The following is an 18,612-nucleotide window of genomic DNA, read 5'->3' on the forward strand; positions in this document are numbered from 1 at the left end:
TTAGCAGACTGCAAATCATGTTTATGTTTTGAAATCATGTTTTGGCATGTGGCGCCACCTACCGCCGTCTACCAATCATTGCAGTCGGTAGAGTATCAGCTGCAGAGCAACCACTGGTTTTCCAGTTACGTCAGAAAATGAAACCTAAAAGACCTCGGTGTTTTGAATTTGAATGTAGTAACCATTTTTGGCCACATTCTTACATATGACTCCTTTAATACCAGGAAAAAATAGGGGTCACTTCGTGTTAAAGTATCTTAAAATATGTGTACAATGCAGAAAAATGACCATCACAGTGTCATGATGACAATACAAAAGATCCACAGATCAAAGGAACCCTGTATGATCACATCTCCTATCATTATTACTTTATTTGAGTTTCCCAAGTTCTATTTTATTGCACATTGAATACAACGCTGTCTGAGGAGGAGATATGAGTCACACAGTTACATCCTTTGAGCAGAAGAGTCATTATAGAGAGTTTTCAGTGGGCAGCGTCCAAGAGTTCCACGCTCCACGGTCAAGGAAGAGAGGGAGGAGGAGGAGCGTCTACGCGGAGGATCCTACGCTCGTGGTCCATGTCCAACTACAAAAGACAGAAGATGAAACTTACGTCAGTCCTCTACAGAGGTGTGTGGAAACAGACGGAGGACAAAAAAGGCGCCATAGAAACAGTTCATCGAGCAGTAAAATCGTCCAAGAGTTCCTCGCTCCGCAAACGAAGAGAATGAGGACGAGCTACTCCGATTCTTCACCCGTGAGCCACACAGTTCAGTCGCAGAGGAGGGAAGAGAGTGCCTCAACGCGGCGTAGCGACGCCCGGACCTTGGACGGAATTTGGCTAAAGCAGGTACACCAGGAGTCCAAATACTCTCTGTTCTCTGATGCCCATAACAGAGCGCATAGACCATCCAGACTATGCAATGCAAAGAAATTCAGGCTTCGTACGAAAAGACGAAGGCATCCCCGTGAAGGATTAAGGTACTCTAGGTACGTGTCGCAAAGTAACGTCAGCATCCCAGACAACAGGGAAAGACAGGAGGAGGACAAGAGTGAGACCAAACAAGGAACCAAGATCTGGATCATCGGGTCAGGTTACGTTTGTTACGGGGAGAGAGCGGCGTGTGAAATATTTGGGGAAAACTTTGGACTCCACGCCAAAGTTGAGTGGTTCGGTTTGAAAGGCATGTGCTGGAGCGGCGTCCTGTCCCATTTTTATTGCAAGTTGTCCTCAATGAGTCCCCCGAACATTTTGGTTGTCCATGCCGGTGGCAACGATCTGGGACAGGTCTCTGCCGAGAAACTTGCAGGTAGATGATGTTTTTATTTCAAACATAACACACAAAAAAAAAGTAAATCTGCGTTATGTGTGGACTTCAGGGGCCAACTCCTTCAGAGGACGCAAGGCTGGACTCGGATGAGATGATATGGCCCCGATTAACCTACAGTATCGATGGATGTATTACAGATTAGAAACAGCACGTAATTGTGACACTAAAGGTTTAAGGCGGTTTGTTAGTTAAATATAGTGTGTGTTTTTAGACGTTTTTTTAAAGAAAGTTGGCTGCCATTTTCTCCCGCGGCGCGCATTTAATTCAACCGACTCTGGAGAACCCGTCCAAATGGGGACAGAAGAGTTGCGGGGCAGGGACGCGATCAGCCTTCAAATGCAGCCTCTGAAGAAGCAACCCCTAAATTGAGACACAGCGCCCATGTCCAATTATTCTTTTTCCCTCATTAATCTTCCTTTCAAATATAGGTGCAATGCAGAAGGACTTAATGCAGCTCCGCAAAGAGTTTCCGTCAATGACAATTGCATTTTCCTGCATCAATGAGCAGAGGGTATGGCACTACGGTCAGCCGTGGAGAATTGAGAAGGACAGGAAGACGGTCAACTCCATGATGACAAAGGCCGTTCACATGTTTGGCGGAGAAGTTATCGAGCATCCCGACCTGAGGTTTTACAAAAAGTCGTTGTATCTCAGAGACGGCGTGCACTTCACCGAAAGAGGAAACAGAGTCTTTCTGTCCAGCGTCCACGATGTCCTCGAGAAGATTCTCAACGCATCTCCAGGAATCTCGCTGAAATTCTCACGCCTGAGTTTGTAAATGTCATCATAATCATGATTTGTGGTAGAGAGAATCATGGCAGACATATTTAACTCCAAAGAATCTGGTGAGGTACTGGAGGTGCAGAAGTTGTTTTAGTGGTATTTACTCAACACCAACAATACTAAATAGTTGGTGATTAGCGTCAGGAGGCATCGATGGTGACTCTCTTTGAAGACCTCTGTTGCTCAGCTAACTGGTGAAAGTAGCACCAGAGTTTGTGTATCCTCTACATGCATTTTGCTGAAATTGCTCAGATTTTGATGCCATTTCTTGGTTCTGCAGTAAGAAGTTTTTGACTTGTCAGTATTCCTTTTGTAAAATATGTAATAGTATCTATGTTTAAAATATAAGTACTATATACATATACATAAACGTTTGTTAAGGTGTAGCCCGGTAGAAATCTAGATCTTGATTTGTACTGAGTGCTTTCTCTAGTGTATTAACAGTATGTTGGATTTTAATTGCATTGTTTTTAGAAGTCCTCCTAATTTCATTGAATTGTTCAATGGCATTAAATGCTTCATATTGCATTCTTCTACACCTCTCTGTTGCTTTGGACCAAGTGTCCCACACCATTCTTCACAGCACCCTTATCTGAATATCTCTTGTTTATGGGGACCATAGCGTCTAGACCATGCCGAGTCAAGCAAGGTGTCCCACAAGGCTCTGTGCTTGGACCCCTCCACTTTACCTTAACCGCTGTGATCAGATAAATCACCACTGCTATTCTGATGTCACACAACTGTGTGTGTATGTTTTACAGCATTGATATTGACAGTAAGAATGAAAAATTAAAGTTAGTGTGTCATTTACAATAGTTTACAATACTTTAAACGTGATGCTTAAGGCAGTAAAAATGGTTCAAAACAGTAGGATACTTCATTTCACAGCTAAATGCACCGATTCTTCAGTGACTACACCTGTTTTTTTGAGTTTATTGTGTTGATGCTGAAACAGACCACAGTATGATGACACCTCGACAAACAGATGGAAGTATAATAATCAGCGACAGTGCCAGTGTCATCAGCGTCTTCAGGTGCTTTGACAGATTTTTAAAAAGTGAATTACTGCACGCTGTAAATGAAATATCAACAAAAAGACGTCCGTTTGTCCCAGCGCTGCTGAAGAGAACTGATGATCAGTGGGAACCATCATAGATCATGATCTTTTCCCCATCTGTATTCGTTTCCACGATACCTCTGTCTTCTATCTTCTATTTCCTTTTTCTTTCCCACTCTTCCAAAGAAAGGAATACAAATGGCAGCCCGGTTGTCATCGGAAATTAGTCACTGGGCGGCTGAAGGCTTCAGGGTGACTGTTATGGTTGAAATTCTCAATAATTAAAATTGCTCTTTATTAAGGTCACCTCATAATTAACATAACGTGTGTGGGATTTTCAGCACAAATCCACATCTTGCATAAACATAGCACACATTTCACCTCCCATTGGATGAACTCTGAGCTTCCCTCTACTGCCATCATTGGGCAGATCTAAAGCCGCGTTTGCTTTGAGTGCACAGAATCACCAGGGAAATCAGCGTTATACGTCAGTTACTCCTGATAATGTAAAAAAATCAAAGCCATCACAATCATGTTCCTATATGATATACGTAATTACCTTTTTTTGTGCATTTCCGTGGAGACTGACAGTCGTACTAAACTGCTCTTAACACACTCCACACCGTCTGTGAGCGAGTGTCCATTTATACTCTCAATTTAATAACATTTTAACATTCTGCCTCAGGTATGACTCCAGGCAATTTCTCTCTCCACACTATAGATTAAGTAACTCTATGATTGTGTGTGTGTGTGTGTGTGTGTGCGCTCTGTGTATCTGCAGTCCTGCTTGTCCTTTTCTTTGAATGTTTCGGATCACAGCATCATTACCAAACCGTGCCGGACGGAGGCGGAGTCGCCTTAAAGGTCGACATCAGTCTCCCTTCACTGTGTGTTTCTGTTGCTTTCTGCTCTCCGCTGCACCGTGGCAGATGTGTTAAGCAGCACATGGCCTGGAGTGTGTTTCGGGGGTTTAATTTGAGATTAACACTCGGGATATTACAGATTACCCACACTCCACGTTTGACCTTCGGTGTCTAGTCTAGCCTGGGATGGATGGATGGATGGATGAGCTTTTTTTTTATCTTGTAGTAGTTATATAGTCTTAGTCTGGCTGCATTTGGGGAGGATTTGATAGTGTTTTCAGACTGACACAGTTCTGGTGCCGTTCTGGGGCCTGAGGACCTTGAGAACTACCCCACATTCGCACCAGTTTAAGTAAACACAACACCGGCAAAATCTCCATACTTCCTCTACTTTCCGATCATCTTCACAACTTTTCAGGTTCCTAACCAATTTGTTTTCAGTTTGCCGGACGGCCGGTTCAAAGTTAGATTCAGGAAGCAGAACCAGCTCAGAGTCCTGCTAATGTGAAAGGGACCACACATTTACTATATCACAGACATCAAGCCTGAATACAAAGCTATCACATGATATGTGGAACTGCTCATAAGTATGCTTGTTGAACATACAACACTGTGCCGTATGAGATGTAGAATCCAGGAAATTCAGGAAATCTCGCACAGTTCTGCCTTAAAAACAAGCCTTAACTTGACGGAGCCTTAAACTAAAATGGTTTTAGACATCGTAATTTGACATCGTAGTAGAAGAAATTCAAAGGTCCAGTAAGTATGAACAAGTAACTGTATCTAATGGACAGATTGCAGGTTGTAACAGATGGTATAATGGTATAAGCCATTCTTCTTTGTTTGCGTGGTAAGCCTCCGCTGGCTAGTTTGCGGTAGAAACATGGTGGGACACACCTCTTTCATACCTCAACTCAAGTGAATCTATCAACCTAAAACTGGGTGAGTGGGGGTATTTGGCCTGCATTGTTTAACACAGGCTAAATACCTGGATTTTTCCATGGGTTTTGAAGCTTCTTGATTGAGAGGTGAAACATCTTCAAACTTAACTCAAGCAAGTCCAGGAAGACTGAGAACTTTGGTGCAAGGCAAGAAAAGATGTCTTATACTAAAGCCACAAAAAACACAATGAACCTTTAGAATTCCGTAAAAATTTAATCGAGTGGCATCATATTTTTTAGAGGCAATGTAAAGGCTCTGTCAGTGTAATATATTGAAACACACCTTTCTGTCTTACATGCACACACACATGCACACACACACACACACACACATCCTCTGCTGTCAACCAAGGGCCGACTTCCAGCTGCCCCCCCCCCGCACTTCTCTGTCCTCATCCATATTTGATGCGTCTCATTAAAACTTGAGTGTGGAAACGCTACAGCATTCTGACATTCCTTCTGATCTGCTGTTTAGTCTCCCTCAGCACTTGGCAGTGGGAGAGCCCCACACACACACACACACACACACACACACACACAGTCACGTGTGTGCGTAAGCCTGCAAAAAAAAAAAAGGAAAACACATCCCAACACAAACACGAGGTTAGACAAAGACGCCTCGCGTCAGTGTATCTCCAGAGCGGATGAAAAAACGCCTGATTGGCTTCCTGAAGCAAACAGTAGTCTGATGCCACAGAGTGCACTGAGTAAATGACGACAGTTGGTATTTGAGAGCGGGGTAAACAGACGATGGGAGATGGTTCATTAAACTTTCAGCAAGCGGGCGGAACATGCTCTCGCTTGTTTCTCGAGCGCTTGCCTCGTACTCAAAATACTGCAGGTTTTTTTTTGCACTGCAGAGTGTCGATGTAGCTCTCGCTCGACTGTAATAAAACCAACAAATTAAAGTTAGAATATTTGATGTTTTCTGTACTTGTGATTCAGATCGATCTCTCTCCTCAACTTGGCTTTAGGAAGTGTGTTGTGCGGACTTTTGAGGGCAGGGCTTTGTGTGTGGTCCTCCATCTGATTTATAGCCTATATGTGGCCATGCAACAGGAGCGACTTGAGTTCCGTTTCCATTTTCCGAGGTGGAAAGTAACAAAAAACATTTACTCAAGTTACTGTATTGAATACTTTTTTTTGTGTATTTTGTATTTTTTAAGTACAGTTTAAAATGTGTCTCAGGATTTTGTATTTTACTTGAAGTATTGCACTTAGTTACTTTATAAATCCTATCCGTTACTGAGTAAAAATAAAAATTCAGCACAATGAAGACCTACAGGGGGGAAATATACACCAGAACCAGACGAATGAGGATGTGATTAGCACCAGCACTGGTGCCTGAACATAGAGGGCGCCAAAAGTGGCGTAAAATCTTGAATCGCGTCGGGCGCGTGAGCTCCAAAATAGTTTTGGATTTCTGACCCCTTGTCACATTTCTACTACCCTCACACCCCACACAAAGTAACTAAGTAACTTTTACTTAAAGTACATTTCACATTAACTACTTTTTACTTCTACTTGAGTGCATTTTCAGATGACTACTTTTACTTCTACTTGAGTAATATTTCATCAAAGTATTGGTGCTTTTACTCGAGTACAATATTTTAGTACTTTTTTCCACCTCTGTCCGTTTCCTCCTCTGCAGTGTTGTTCTCTGTCACATTTGTTTACAGCAACGAGAAACAACTTCATCTTTTTGTGAAGTGGGCTTGCCTTTCTGTTGTTGGAAAAAAAAAAAACAACAACAACAACTGCATATTCCCATTAGCTTTGGTGAACAAAAAGATTAGCTGGCACTTAGTGCACCGCATTAATGCTACCCTAGCTGCTAAGAAAAGAAACAGTTTCACACCTTGGAAATGCCCATATCCCTCTACTGCTTAATTAACTGATGCAGTGGACCATGGGACGTTTAAATGTGTAAACCAACTTGGTTGGTTTGTAATCGGCAGCTGCTGTAAACACTAACGGACACAAATAGCAACAGAGGGTCTCCGTGAAATACGCTTTTTTTCGGCACACAGAGGCCCCATCAATCCAGCTGAAAGCCAGTCACACACACACACTGTTTGACTATTTCACAGTGTAAATATCAAGACCTGGTGTTTAGTCGATGTAGCTAAGGTTGTGCATCAATATGCATGCGCTAACAACACGTTTTTAACCCCAGCGTTTGCTCCGCAGAGCCGCAGCTGAAGGGCATCGTCACACGGCTCTACTGCAGACACGGCTTCTACCTCCAGATGCTGCCGGATGGCACCATGGAAGGCACAAAGGACGAAAGCAGCTCCTTCTGTAAGTGAACAAATCCGACCACACACACACACACAAATGTTGTCACTTAGTCTGATGAAGGTGTGCGTTTCAGGGCTCGGCGAGCACATGCAGCGCTGGGGGATTCCCCCCCCCCCTTTGCGTTTATGCCAAGGGACATTTAAAAGGACACTTCCTGGCAGAGCAGCCATATATCTGATTATCCCAGCAGCAACATGACTGCAAAGCAACACAGGTTTGATTCACACTAGGATCAATCAGGCTGAAAATGTGCGCACACTTGGCGAGGCGAGCGCCCAAGCTAAATGGGATTTGTTCAGGGCTGCGCGATAAATCACAGCGCATCCCCTGGCAAGGATGGGAACCTTTTTCAGAACACATGTTTTTAATTGTTTTGCTTTCCAATTATTCTGACCTTTACGTTACAAGCTACTGTGTGTTTATGAATAAGTCATTTGTGTGAGTGTGTGATCGCAGCGGGGTCTAAATCCTGCTGTCTGATATTTATTTTGTCGGCTGTTTGCAAGATGTTCCCAATATCCCTGCTTTATGTCAGCTGTTTTTATTTTTATGTATGTTTTTACACTACGTGATAAACTAGTGCAGCTCAATGTAATCTCCATGATTCTCCAAGTGTCAATGCCTTACTGTTGCAAAATTTTTCATGGAGTCATTCTAGTAGATTAGTGACACTAAGTGCTAATGTAATGTGTAACATATACATGCCCTGAACTAAATGCCATAAAAATACCTCAAGATAATGTAGTAGTAGAATATTCTTTTATCTTTCACTTACAGAAACATGCCTCACACTGTTATCATCAGGGCCGTTTCTAGCTGTTTGGGGGCCCTATGCGAGATACTATTTGGGGGCCCCTATGTTTTCAAACTCGAGGTAGAGATTCCTAAGTTTTTCATATATTCTGTGATGATGCAGCAGGTAACAATGTAGCATAACAAGGTAGCATAACAGTAAAAATCTATAAATATAATGGATTATAATGGGATTTTTACCTGATTACCCAAAGAACAGTTACATGCCTTGCATATATATGCATAATAAATGCATGCAATACATGCAAATAAAGACAGGTACTTTAAATTCTCAAAAATATAATAAAATATGAGTCTGAACTTGCAGCTTGGGGCCCCCCTGGTGGCTGCGGGGGCCCTATGCAGCTGCATAGTCCGCATATAGCAAGAAACGGCTCTGGTTATCACCCGGGTGATTACTGTCCATAAACATCATATCTCATGATACCACAGAGTCCCCACAGACTCTTTCTACAACTCTCTCAGAGATCAATATTGTGATATATATGATATTTCTTCTGTGGCGAGGCAGCATTTTTTTTGTTCTGTCACAGCACCAGTTTAGATGAAAAACATGGAGTTAGCGCAATTAAGGATTTATCGGGGGGGGGGGGGGGGGGGAACACTTTGGTTTCTCAGTCGTGGTTCCCTGTGTGAGATATTTGTGTCAGCCAGGTTAGAATAACCTGAATTTAACTATATGTTCCCTTGGTGTTTGTCTTTGAAAGAAAAATCAGTGGCAGTGTTTTATGAAACCCGGACACTGGAAAATGCTTACCAGTTGCAAACTTGCACTTTTTTTTTTTTTTTTTTTTGCAAAGTTTTTGCAAAATTTTGGCTGCAGAAAACTTTAGAGTAATGGTGGAAAACTTGAGAGGGAGCAGGTATGCGGTCCCCCCCCCTGGGGTTTGAATCCTCTAATCACATCTGTTTGGTTAAATGAGGCCTGCAGAATCTCTTAATAGCTTCACCAGAACTGATCAGACCCGCTGCTCACTTATGCTCTCCTACTTTAGGCTTATTTCTGCATACATCAGTCAGTGTGGGAGTCACTGCTCAAAATGTTTGTGTGACTTACAGCTCATTTTACAGCCACTATAATTCCATCAATCGCAGGACGGAGTTTAACGCCCGCCCTGGACTCCTCGTCTTTCCCAGGAGACAGTGTGCGAAGCGGCGGGGGGGGGGGGGGGGGGGGGGGGGGGGTGGGGGTTGACAGGCACTTCCTGTGAAACTCGTGAATTGAGCACTTTTTTATTGAGTCAGATAATTTATTCAGCCGCGGAGGAATCGCTGAGTGATTGACATCATCGTAAATGAGCATCAATCAGCAGCACAATCATCTACCTGGCTGCACAGAATATTGAAAGAGTAGAAAGGGGGGGGGGGGAAAAGAAGCTGCGTGAGCATGTGTGTGTGTGTGTGTGTGTGTGTGTGTGTGTGTGTGTGTTTGGATGTGTAAAGGAAGAGGCTGTCACTTTAGCTTCAGTATCGTCTCCCCGGGATACAGTACTATATAATGCAAACAGGCCATAAAACAGACAGCTTTTCATTTACACTCCAGTTTCACTTCCACCCCCCCAAAAAAAAAACAGGATCATGTTTCATCAACAAAATCAACAAAGTGGTTCTTAATGTTGTCAACATTTATTGTAACATCTGGAGCCACTGAGGCATAAAAAAACAAAAACTAAGCAGGGTGTTCTTCCTTCTCTGTCATATATATATATAGACATATAGACATATACATATATATATGTACATATGTATAAATGTAGTATGTATATAGGTAATAGACTTGATTTTGGCTCTGTCACGTTGATCTCACTCTTGCCTCTATTTCAGGTTTATTCCAGTTTTGTATACATTTGTATGTATTTTGTATACTTTTTGTAACACGATCACTATAATAGAGAAACTCCCTAAATAGTGGAGTTTAAAATAGTGACTCAGTTTGGGTGCAGTGGTGGAATCAATGGTAATAATTATGAAGAGGAGAGGAAAGGAATTGAGCTTCTAATCCTGAGCAAGGAACCCAATCACGCAACGGGGATGTTCACTACTGGTGTGTCATTAAAAAGGGTCAAATTCACCATCACTAATTGGCGTGTGTGCAAAAAAAATGACTAATTCTCTGATATATTTCTCTTGGATGAGAGGTCACACGTCTTCAACAGAACTCAAGCTATTTCCAGTCGCCTACACTGCAAACTACAGAAGATAATGATGATCGTCATTATGATTAAATAACAAAGGACGATCTGCAGGATGGGAGTAAGAACTGTTATTGACATAGACCAGGATGGATCAAGGAGTTCTCATAGAGACTAAAACCTGGTCTCATTGAGGCAGAACCTAATTTCTGAGGAACTGGTTCAAATTCAGGCTTAGATTTGAATTTGTTGTTTTCGTTTAATAAATACGAAATACGAAATTATCAAAAAAAATTACAAAACGGGGTCTTTTATTCTGAAAATAGCACTTTTAATGTTGTTTGACTTCCTATATATATACAACATATAAACAATATATAATACTTTATGTGTATTTTATGGTCAATTAAAACGTTTCATTAAAAATCTCATGTTTTAAACTTTTTTTCTTCTTCTTTTTTTTAATTCAAGTTGTTGATTAATCGTTTGAAATAATCCCTACATTAACTGCTCATGGTAATAGAAATCTCTAAGAAGCTCAAGCAGGTTTGTAATTTGGAAGAAATCCATGAGCTCATGATACGGTACGGCTTTATAAAGAGCTTTGTGTTAGGAAAATTATTTTGTACAAGTACATTTGTAAGTAAAATATACAAGGTTTACAGTCGTGTTTGTGCTCCATCAGCTACACTCTTAGAAATAAAAGTGCTAAGTCGAAAACAAGGCTCTTCGGCCTGTCCTCATAGGAGAACCCTTTTTGGTTCCAGGTAGAACTTTGAGGACAGGTTCCATCTCAAACCCCTTTGGAGGGTTCCACCAAGAACCCTTTTAAAACCGTTTATTCAGGAAAGGGGTTTTAAAGGGTTCTCTGGATCAAAATGGTTCTTACTGGAACCATTAGTGTTACCAAGAACCCTTGAAAAAGCCTTTCTTCGGGAAAGGTTATTTCAGAAGCAAATGGTTCCAGGTAGAACCTCAGCCCTTGTAGAAGAACCCCCTTATTTCTAACAGTGTACTCTCTCACCACACATTATCAGGTGCACTCACTTTTCCTGTTCTCCAGTCAGGGAGGCTGAACATTAAAGTGCTAAGGCCAGTGCAGGGATGACAGTTAGAAGTAGGTTTAGACGCCCTGAGGGGGTGTAGCAAAACAAAAAAGTGACAAAAGTGGCTGTTTGTACGGTCTTGCAACACTTTTATCACTTAAAAAAAAAACAAAAAAAAAAAACTCAGGATTCCTCGGGGCTTCCATAACTAGGCGATAGAGGAAGTTGTCAGGGAGCTGGAAACGACTGGATATGAAAGCAAAGGAGCAACAAAGGCATGGAAACGGGGAATAAGAGGATCAGAGAGGAGAAGAGGAAGAGAAAGAGGGCACGCTGGATCCTGCCAGAGAAAACACTGAGCCAGCAAGACAAGATGGGCTGGCAGAGAGGGGGGAAAAAGAAGAGAGGAAGCAAGAGGAGAGGAAAATGTGCAGTTGACAGTGTGTGTGTGTGAGTTAAAGAGAGAGAGAGTGGAGGCATTGAGGGAGACCATGGAGCTGCAGTTGGCACATAAAGCTGATGTGATAGCATCTTGACGACTGTGTCTCCCCCATCTGGTGGGAGGTCAGATGAGCCCCTCCCTTCCTTGTTCTTGGCTCAAAGACGCCGTTATGTAATCGAAGCTGGAAGAGGAACGGAGGAAGGACAGAAGAGTAGGATGAAGGAGCTGGGATTTATAATCTATTTAGTTTGGCCGAGCTGCTGCTGCTGCTGCTGCTGCTGCTGCTGCTGCTGCTGCACTGGTGGTTTTTGCACGTTTTATTTTAGCCGCTTTATCATGAACCACATATGCTTCGCTGCTTACTGAAGGTTTTAGAAGCTGTTTTTTCCACATCTCCACGCAGTTAAAAGTTACCACAACCCTTGTCACACAGTCTTTGAGGGATTTGGATTTCAATGCAACATTTACTGAGATATTTGGGCCAAAGAGTCTTTGTCAAATCGATGTGAACAACGTGTGAGATGCTTTTGGAAACACTCATCTACAAGTGACATGATTTAGAAAGTAAAGCCCAATGTATACTCCTACGCAGAGGGCGGAGACGGCAAGAGCCGCGATTGGTCCTCAGGACAGGCAGAGCTAAGCTGCTCTGTGCCGGCTCACAGTGCTGCACCGAGCGTCCACAGAGGCGGAGCTGATCACCGCCGACAACGTCGCTGCCAAACTATAAAAACGTCATATCTTAACACACACGGCACATGTTTAGACTTTAAATGGCCAATTTCTCGCCTCAAATTATCTTAAAACTGCGTTCCGTGACACAGAAAATTGCTCACTGTAGCCAAACGCACAACAACCTCGCGCAGCGACCCCTACTGATCGGGTGGGAAATTGCAGCGCGTATTGGTCCACTACGCAGAAGTATGAAGGCTCGAGGGGTCTCCGTAGTTACGCAGTCGGAGAAGTATAATGTGGCCTTAAAATTAATGAAATTGAGTGATAATGACTGATATTTGGAGTTTGAATTACCTCATGACGTACAAGGCAGACTAAAGAAACTACAGAGAACTTTATTTATCCCTTTAGGGCAAATGTCCTAAGCTCTATATTAAAAACACAATGCAAGGGGCAACAGCTTAGACTGGGGATATAATTAAATAACTAAATAAATACATTGAACTTCCTCTCTTTAACATTATAGAAGTATGAGTAACAAGTTACAAATAAACAAAAGTACAACTCTTTTAGATAGAAATTGTTTCATTCCAAGACAAGACGATGAAGGAAATGGTTCTTTTATGCGTTTTTGAAACCTGTTAATCTGGGAGTTTGTGCAGCTGCTAATCTCTAAACTCCCACAGCTACAGTGTAAACAACAACAAACATGAGAAAGATGACAGAGGGAATCTGTAGTCACAAAAACACACACATTTTGGAAGTGGTCATGAAAGGAAAAGATTAAAGAATTAAAGACATACAAACGAAGGCAGGGAGAGAACGACTGCACTCAGCAGTGTTTTTGATGGATGGAGCCGCTCGCGTGGTTGTCATTGGATTTCACTTTTTTTTTTTTTTTTTTTTACTGTAGAGGAGAATAAAAGGACTCAAAATGAGGAGGTAGACAGTTTGTCAGACAAAGCAAAACAGACAAAGAAAGTGTAAGATGGGAAGAGGAGGAAAAAGACAGCGAGAGTTAAAAGCCAAAGTCATTGTGTCTATTGAAAAAAGCCACGAGGAGAAGCTTGATTCCCTTGACTTGTGTAATTGTGATCTCCCACTGCTGGAACTCTGCGTCTGCTCTCTGTTTAACTCTCTTCACACAGTCGATAATGCTGCTTTTGCAAAGGGAAAAGACAAATTCAAAGGCTCTTAAAAAAAAAGCAAAAACGGGGGGAAACTTTTTTACTCCGTGGCATTCAAACAAACCGGCGAAAGGAAACGTTTTCTCTGCCAAATGAGAGGAAAAGCAAAGAGAGAGAAGCAGATCGGGCTTGTGAGGATGAGAAGAGCACGGGGGGGGGAATATCAACATTAGAAGTGAGGGTGGATACAAGAGTGTGAGAGTGGACATAAGACATGGAGAGTGTGAAGAGAGACGGTGAAGTGGGATAAAGATGAATGGACGTTGGATGGAGAAGTATTGGTTTGAGAGGACTAGAGAGGAAAAGACAGCTGGAAACATGGGAGTTAAAAGGCAAAACGGAATAGTGAAGCGCAGAGAAGATGCACAGTGAGATAAGGAGGGGGTTGTTAATTCTTGACAAGGTGGAGTGAAAGCCCACAATGCACTAGGGAGAGAGAGGAGGAGGAGGAGGAGGAAAGAAAAGGTGAGATGGACTGAATGGAAAAGTGATAAGGAACGTGGAAAGCCTGGAGGGAAGAGGGAGAAGTTAAATTACAGTAGAGTGAAGTTACTTGTCATCTGTCACTGACCACAAGGGAAATCTGGCACGAAGCTCAAACGACAAATCATTTAATCTTCTGCCGCGTCGAGAGAAGAGAGAGAGAGAGATTTATATTTGTTGAGAACGCAAATCAACATTTTATCTTGTTTTGAGATGTTGATTTTCAGTTTTTCTGCATGATGACAATACAACAGCTTTAATTTTGGATGCAAAATTCGTCTACTGAATACATTTTTTTCATATCCATGCTCATATGAACTAAAGCAGTGAAGTGTATCCATGTTTTATTTGTAAAATATGAAATTTAATCAACACAAGTCCACAAATTCAGAGTTTATGATGTCTGTTGATGTATTTTGCCCTGATGCACTTTGACAGTGAGCTGACCTTATTCTCAAATACAAAAAGTATCTCGGAATGACTTGAAATTTACCATCATAATAGTCGACATCGCCCTGAACAAGGATCCGTTGAAATTATTTGCAAACCTCTTAAGGAATAATTTTAATGAATCTTTTTAATTCAGGAAATGATCCATTTGCCCTGATGCACTTTGACAGTGAACTGACTTTAATCACGAAAACAAAAAGTATCTCGGAATGACTTGAAATTTACCACCATAATAGTCGCCATCACCCTGAACAAGGGTCCACTGAAAATATTTGAAAACCTCTTAAGGAATAATTTTAATTAATTTTTTTAATTCAGGAAATGATCCATTAGACTGAAGACAGAAGAAAGCAGCACCTAGACAGTGATGGTGATGGTGGACAAGAGCCAGCTGGTGAATGATAAAACTATAAATACTGTTGAAAACGATGGAAGGTCCCAGTGAAGATGAAAAAAAAAGAAGTGAAAAAACACATTTCCTCAGAGGATAATAAAAGCAGAATGTGTATGAAATGATTATCTTCCTCACTGAGGTATTTCCAAAGCATAATGTCATCACTAGCTCCAAAACAGTATAATAAGATTATATAATGACATATTGAACAATTATGACATTAAGCATGCAGTGTCCTGGTCTTATTATACAGCAACAATAACTACTGTGTCATTTTAAAGCCCTCTATCCCGTAAACATCCTTATATTCAGTCTCCAGTGACACAGCAAACTGAAACAGAATGTCCAGTGTCGCTGCATGACTTCACAGAAGAAGACTCTAATCCTCTTCTCATTCCAGTGGAGACCAACTGCGCAGCACAATGCAACACCACAGAGCAGCAGTGCAGCTGCGTGCCGGCCTGCAGATGCCCACTGCACAGCTTTAGCTTCTGTGCTCCCCCTCCTCCTCCTCCTCCTCCTCCTCCATCCCATCCCCGCTGTTTCTCATTGTTTATTTACTGTGCAGATGATCTCGAGTCTCAAATTGACTTGTAGGATTGATTCTCTCTCTCCCTCCCTTGTCTCCTTCAAAAGACTTTTGATTAATCCAGCAGCTTCTTGGAGTTGCGCAGCAAACAGGAAGTCAAATGGAAGGACGGGGAGGGAGAGAGAGAGAGAGAGACGATCAAAAGGAAGGAAGGTGTCGTGCCTTTGCTAATCAGACAGAAAATGATGTGATACGCGAGATAGAAGCAGAGCAGAAAGATGAGATAAGAGAAGAAGAAGAAGAAGAAGAAGACACGGATGAAAGAGCAGAGATGAGGGATTAGGGAGGTAAGTGGTTGTTAAGCCATTAGCGCTGCTTAGTCGTCTCACATAGTACAGACGACACTATAATAACAATAAACAATATTAACAACGCAAACGTTGGCGACATCTGTGATGTCAGAGCGTTATTAGCAGATTTTATCAGCTGTAAAATGTTTTATTAAGAAAAAGCGCGGCTTCGTGAGATAAAAGACGAGATAATTTTTCAAGCTTTTAAAGTTTGAAGCCGTAAAGAATAATTCAAAATATGCAAATAGAGAGATTTCTCCCAGGCAAAGCCGCACATTTCAACTTACATTCTATAAACGCATCCATCAATTGTATTGAGGCAGTGTGTGTGTGTGTAGCAGGGTCATACAGGGTCACAGGAAGTCGTCCGTTGTGGGAGAGAGTGACATAGGTGTGTGTGTGTGTGTGTGTGTGTGTGTGTGTGTGTGTGTGTGTGTGTGTGTGTGTGTGTGTGTGTGTGTGCCTGGGCTTCCTCATGTTGTGGGGACCTACATCTGTTTACACAGTCACATTATAGAGACTTGTCTTCATTATGGGGACAAAAATCAAGTCCCTCAATAACTTAAATTACTGCATTCTAAGGTGACATGTTTTAAAATTAGGGTTAGGATGAGAGCAGTAGGTTCAGGTGAGAGTAAGTGTACAGGAAATGAATGTAAGTCAATGCAGTGTCCCCTGAAGTCATGGAAACCAGAGTGTGTGTGTGTGTGTGCGTGTGTGTGTGTGTGTGTGTGTGTGTGTGTGTGTGTGTGTGTGTGTGTGTGTGTGTGTGTGTGTGTTCTTGTACTTGCGGCATACTGAGGACCAGTGAGGGTTTTTAACCAACAAAGTGAGGTCACTTTTACGAAGTGAGGACATTTTGGCCAGTCCTCACTTTGTTTTCATTGAAATCACTTCTTTAGGTTGTAAACATGCTATACTCTGATTTTAGGTCTTCAATTTGGTACAAAAAAACTTGTTTTCACACACTTTTTGTGTTTTTCTGGGGCTCCACCTGCAGACATGTTATGGTACTGCACCCAGTAGATCTTTATAGATGAAGTAGATATTTGTAATCGTGTTGATTTATAAAGTGGAAATGCTGGTCCTCACTTTGTCAGCTCTTACACCTGGTCCTCAGTATGCAGCAAGTACAAGAATGTGTGTGTGTGTGTGTGTGTGTGTGTGTGTGTGTGTGTGTGTGTGTGTGTGTGTGTGTGTGTGTGTGTGTGTGTCCTGCTCTATTTGTCACCCCAGTCATGCTCTTTGGTGACACTTTGTTCATTTGCCAAACCGACTGTTTGAGATGCAGCGATCGATCGAGCAAATACAAGCAGGGCCCCCGAGGATGGAGAGAACCAGACGGAGAAAGGGAGAGAGAGAGAGACGTGATTGCAGCTTACGTCAATGACATTTGCACCTGCGAACGTTGACACGCGTCACTGTCCTGACTCTCGTTTCAGTCACAGTGCCGTGATGGATGACGGAACAACCCTCACCGGTTTTTAATTTCGAGAAGTTTTGACAATCTCATTAAACTTCACTCTTTTCAAAACCTCGTCGAAAGTGTGCGCGTATGAACGTAACAAAGTGGAAAAACATGAGGCGTCTGATTTTTTTTGTATATTTGTATTTCGAGTGGAAAAAGTTACAGAAAGTTTGATCAACTTGACTTGTGTTGACAGGACCTGATCTAATGGTAACTAATGGATCTAAAACACGCTCATTTTTCGTCTTTTTTGACACTTTATGATGCATCATGCACACTAAAAGCTGTGTCCAGGGGAGTCATATCTGCGAGTGACAATCGACTAAAGTTCTGCAAAGAGTCTCCCACTAAATCACATACAAATATCACATTAGCGCATGCCAGCAAAGTTACATCTCTAAAACATGATAAAAACATTTTTTTATTGGTTACTAAACAAAAATAACAGTGTCATGTCTGGTCAGAAAATAAAAACAATTAGAAGTTTAACATTGATGCAGGTTTATGGCAACAGGCCTGCACTGTAGCTTGGAGATGGAGGCCATTTCATCACTATCGGTGAAAACAGTACCCTCTACGGAGAGATATGGAGAGTGAGATCCGAGGATCCACAGTAACGGCGAGTTCTGTTTACCGTGTCACGACGGAGGAAATGAATTTATAGCAGGTTTCAGATTTGTCACTCTCTCTGTACTTATTCCTTAATGCTCTCCCGCTCCACTGTGTTCTCTCTCTTCTGCAGGGATTTCACCACGCAGTGACTCTCCTGCAGGTTTCGTCTGCCCTCCAGAGTTCCAGTGCATCAGACTTTATTCCTCCTGAATCTCCCTCACCTAATCCCTCTCTTTTACTCCCCCTCTCTCTCTCTCACTCACTCTCTTGTTCACACGCTACAGATTCACTGTACAACAGGGAAGATGAAATAGGAGACAGCTGGAAAGCAATTGTCTTTTTATGCCATGAGAAAAAAAAAAACTGTGCGCGTTTAAGAGGAAGAATGATTGCTCTAACACCACTCAATACTCTTTTTTTTTTTTTTTACAGTGCAGTTCAACTTGATTCCTGTGGGTCTCAGGATAGTGGCCATCCAGAGCACCAAGACAGGTCTCTACGTGGCCATGAACAGCGAGGGCTACCTCTACACTTCGGTACGGTCAGCAGCGCCTTCATTACAGACATTTACAACAGCCACATGTGAACTCTGCTGTGAGATTTGCCCAGGTTATCGAATTTGCATCAATGATTGCAATCATGCATGTGTTAAAGAAAGGTCAATGAAAACGATGATTCACCACACAGATGATGAATTATTTGTTCGTTCAGAAGCCCTTAGACTGCTGAAAAAAAACAGTTTATCGGAATTTAAA

At 42.1% G+C, this 18,612-nt stretch overlaps 1 protein-coding gene across 1 annotated transcript in view; it reads left to right on the plus strand.

Annotated features, from left to right (window-relative positions):
• fgf11a (fibroblast growth factor 11a) overlaps positions 1–18,612 on the plus strand; it is a gene marked incomplete at both ends in the record, with an annotated part of 71,540 nt that overhangs the window by 27,671 nt on the left and 25,257 nt on the right. The window contains 2 exons of the mRNA XM_083910750.1: positions 7,166–7,276; positions 18,290–18,393. Coding sequence (XP_083766876.1) covers positions 7,166–7,276; positions 18,290–18,393 — 215 coding nt within the window. The remainder of the gene's footprint in view (positions 1–7,165; positions 7,277–18,289; positions 18,394–18,612) is intronic.

The sequence above is a fragment of the Microchirus variegatus genome (genome assembly GCF_963457635.1).
Source record: "Microchirus variegatus genome assembly, chromosome: 2".
Taxonomy (NCBI): Eukaryota; Metazoa; Chordata; class Actinopteri; order Pleuronectiformes; family Soleidae; genus Microchirus; species Microchirus variegatus.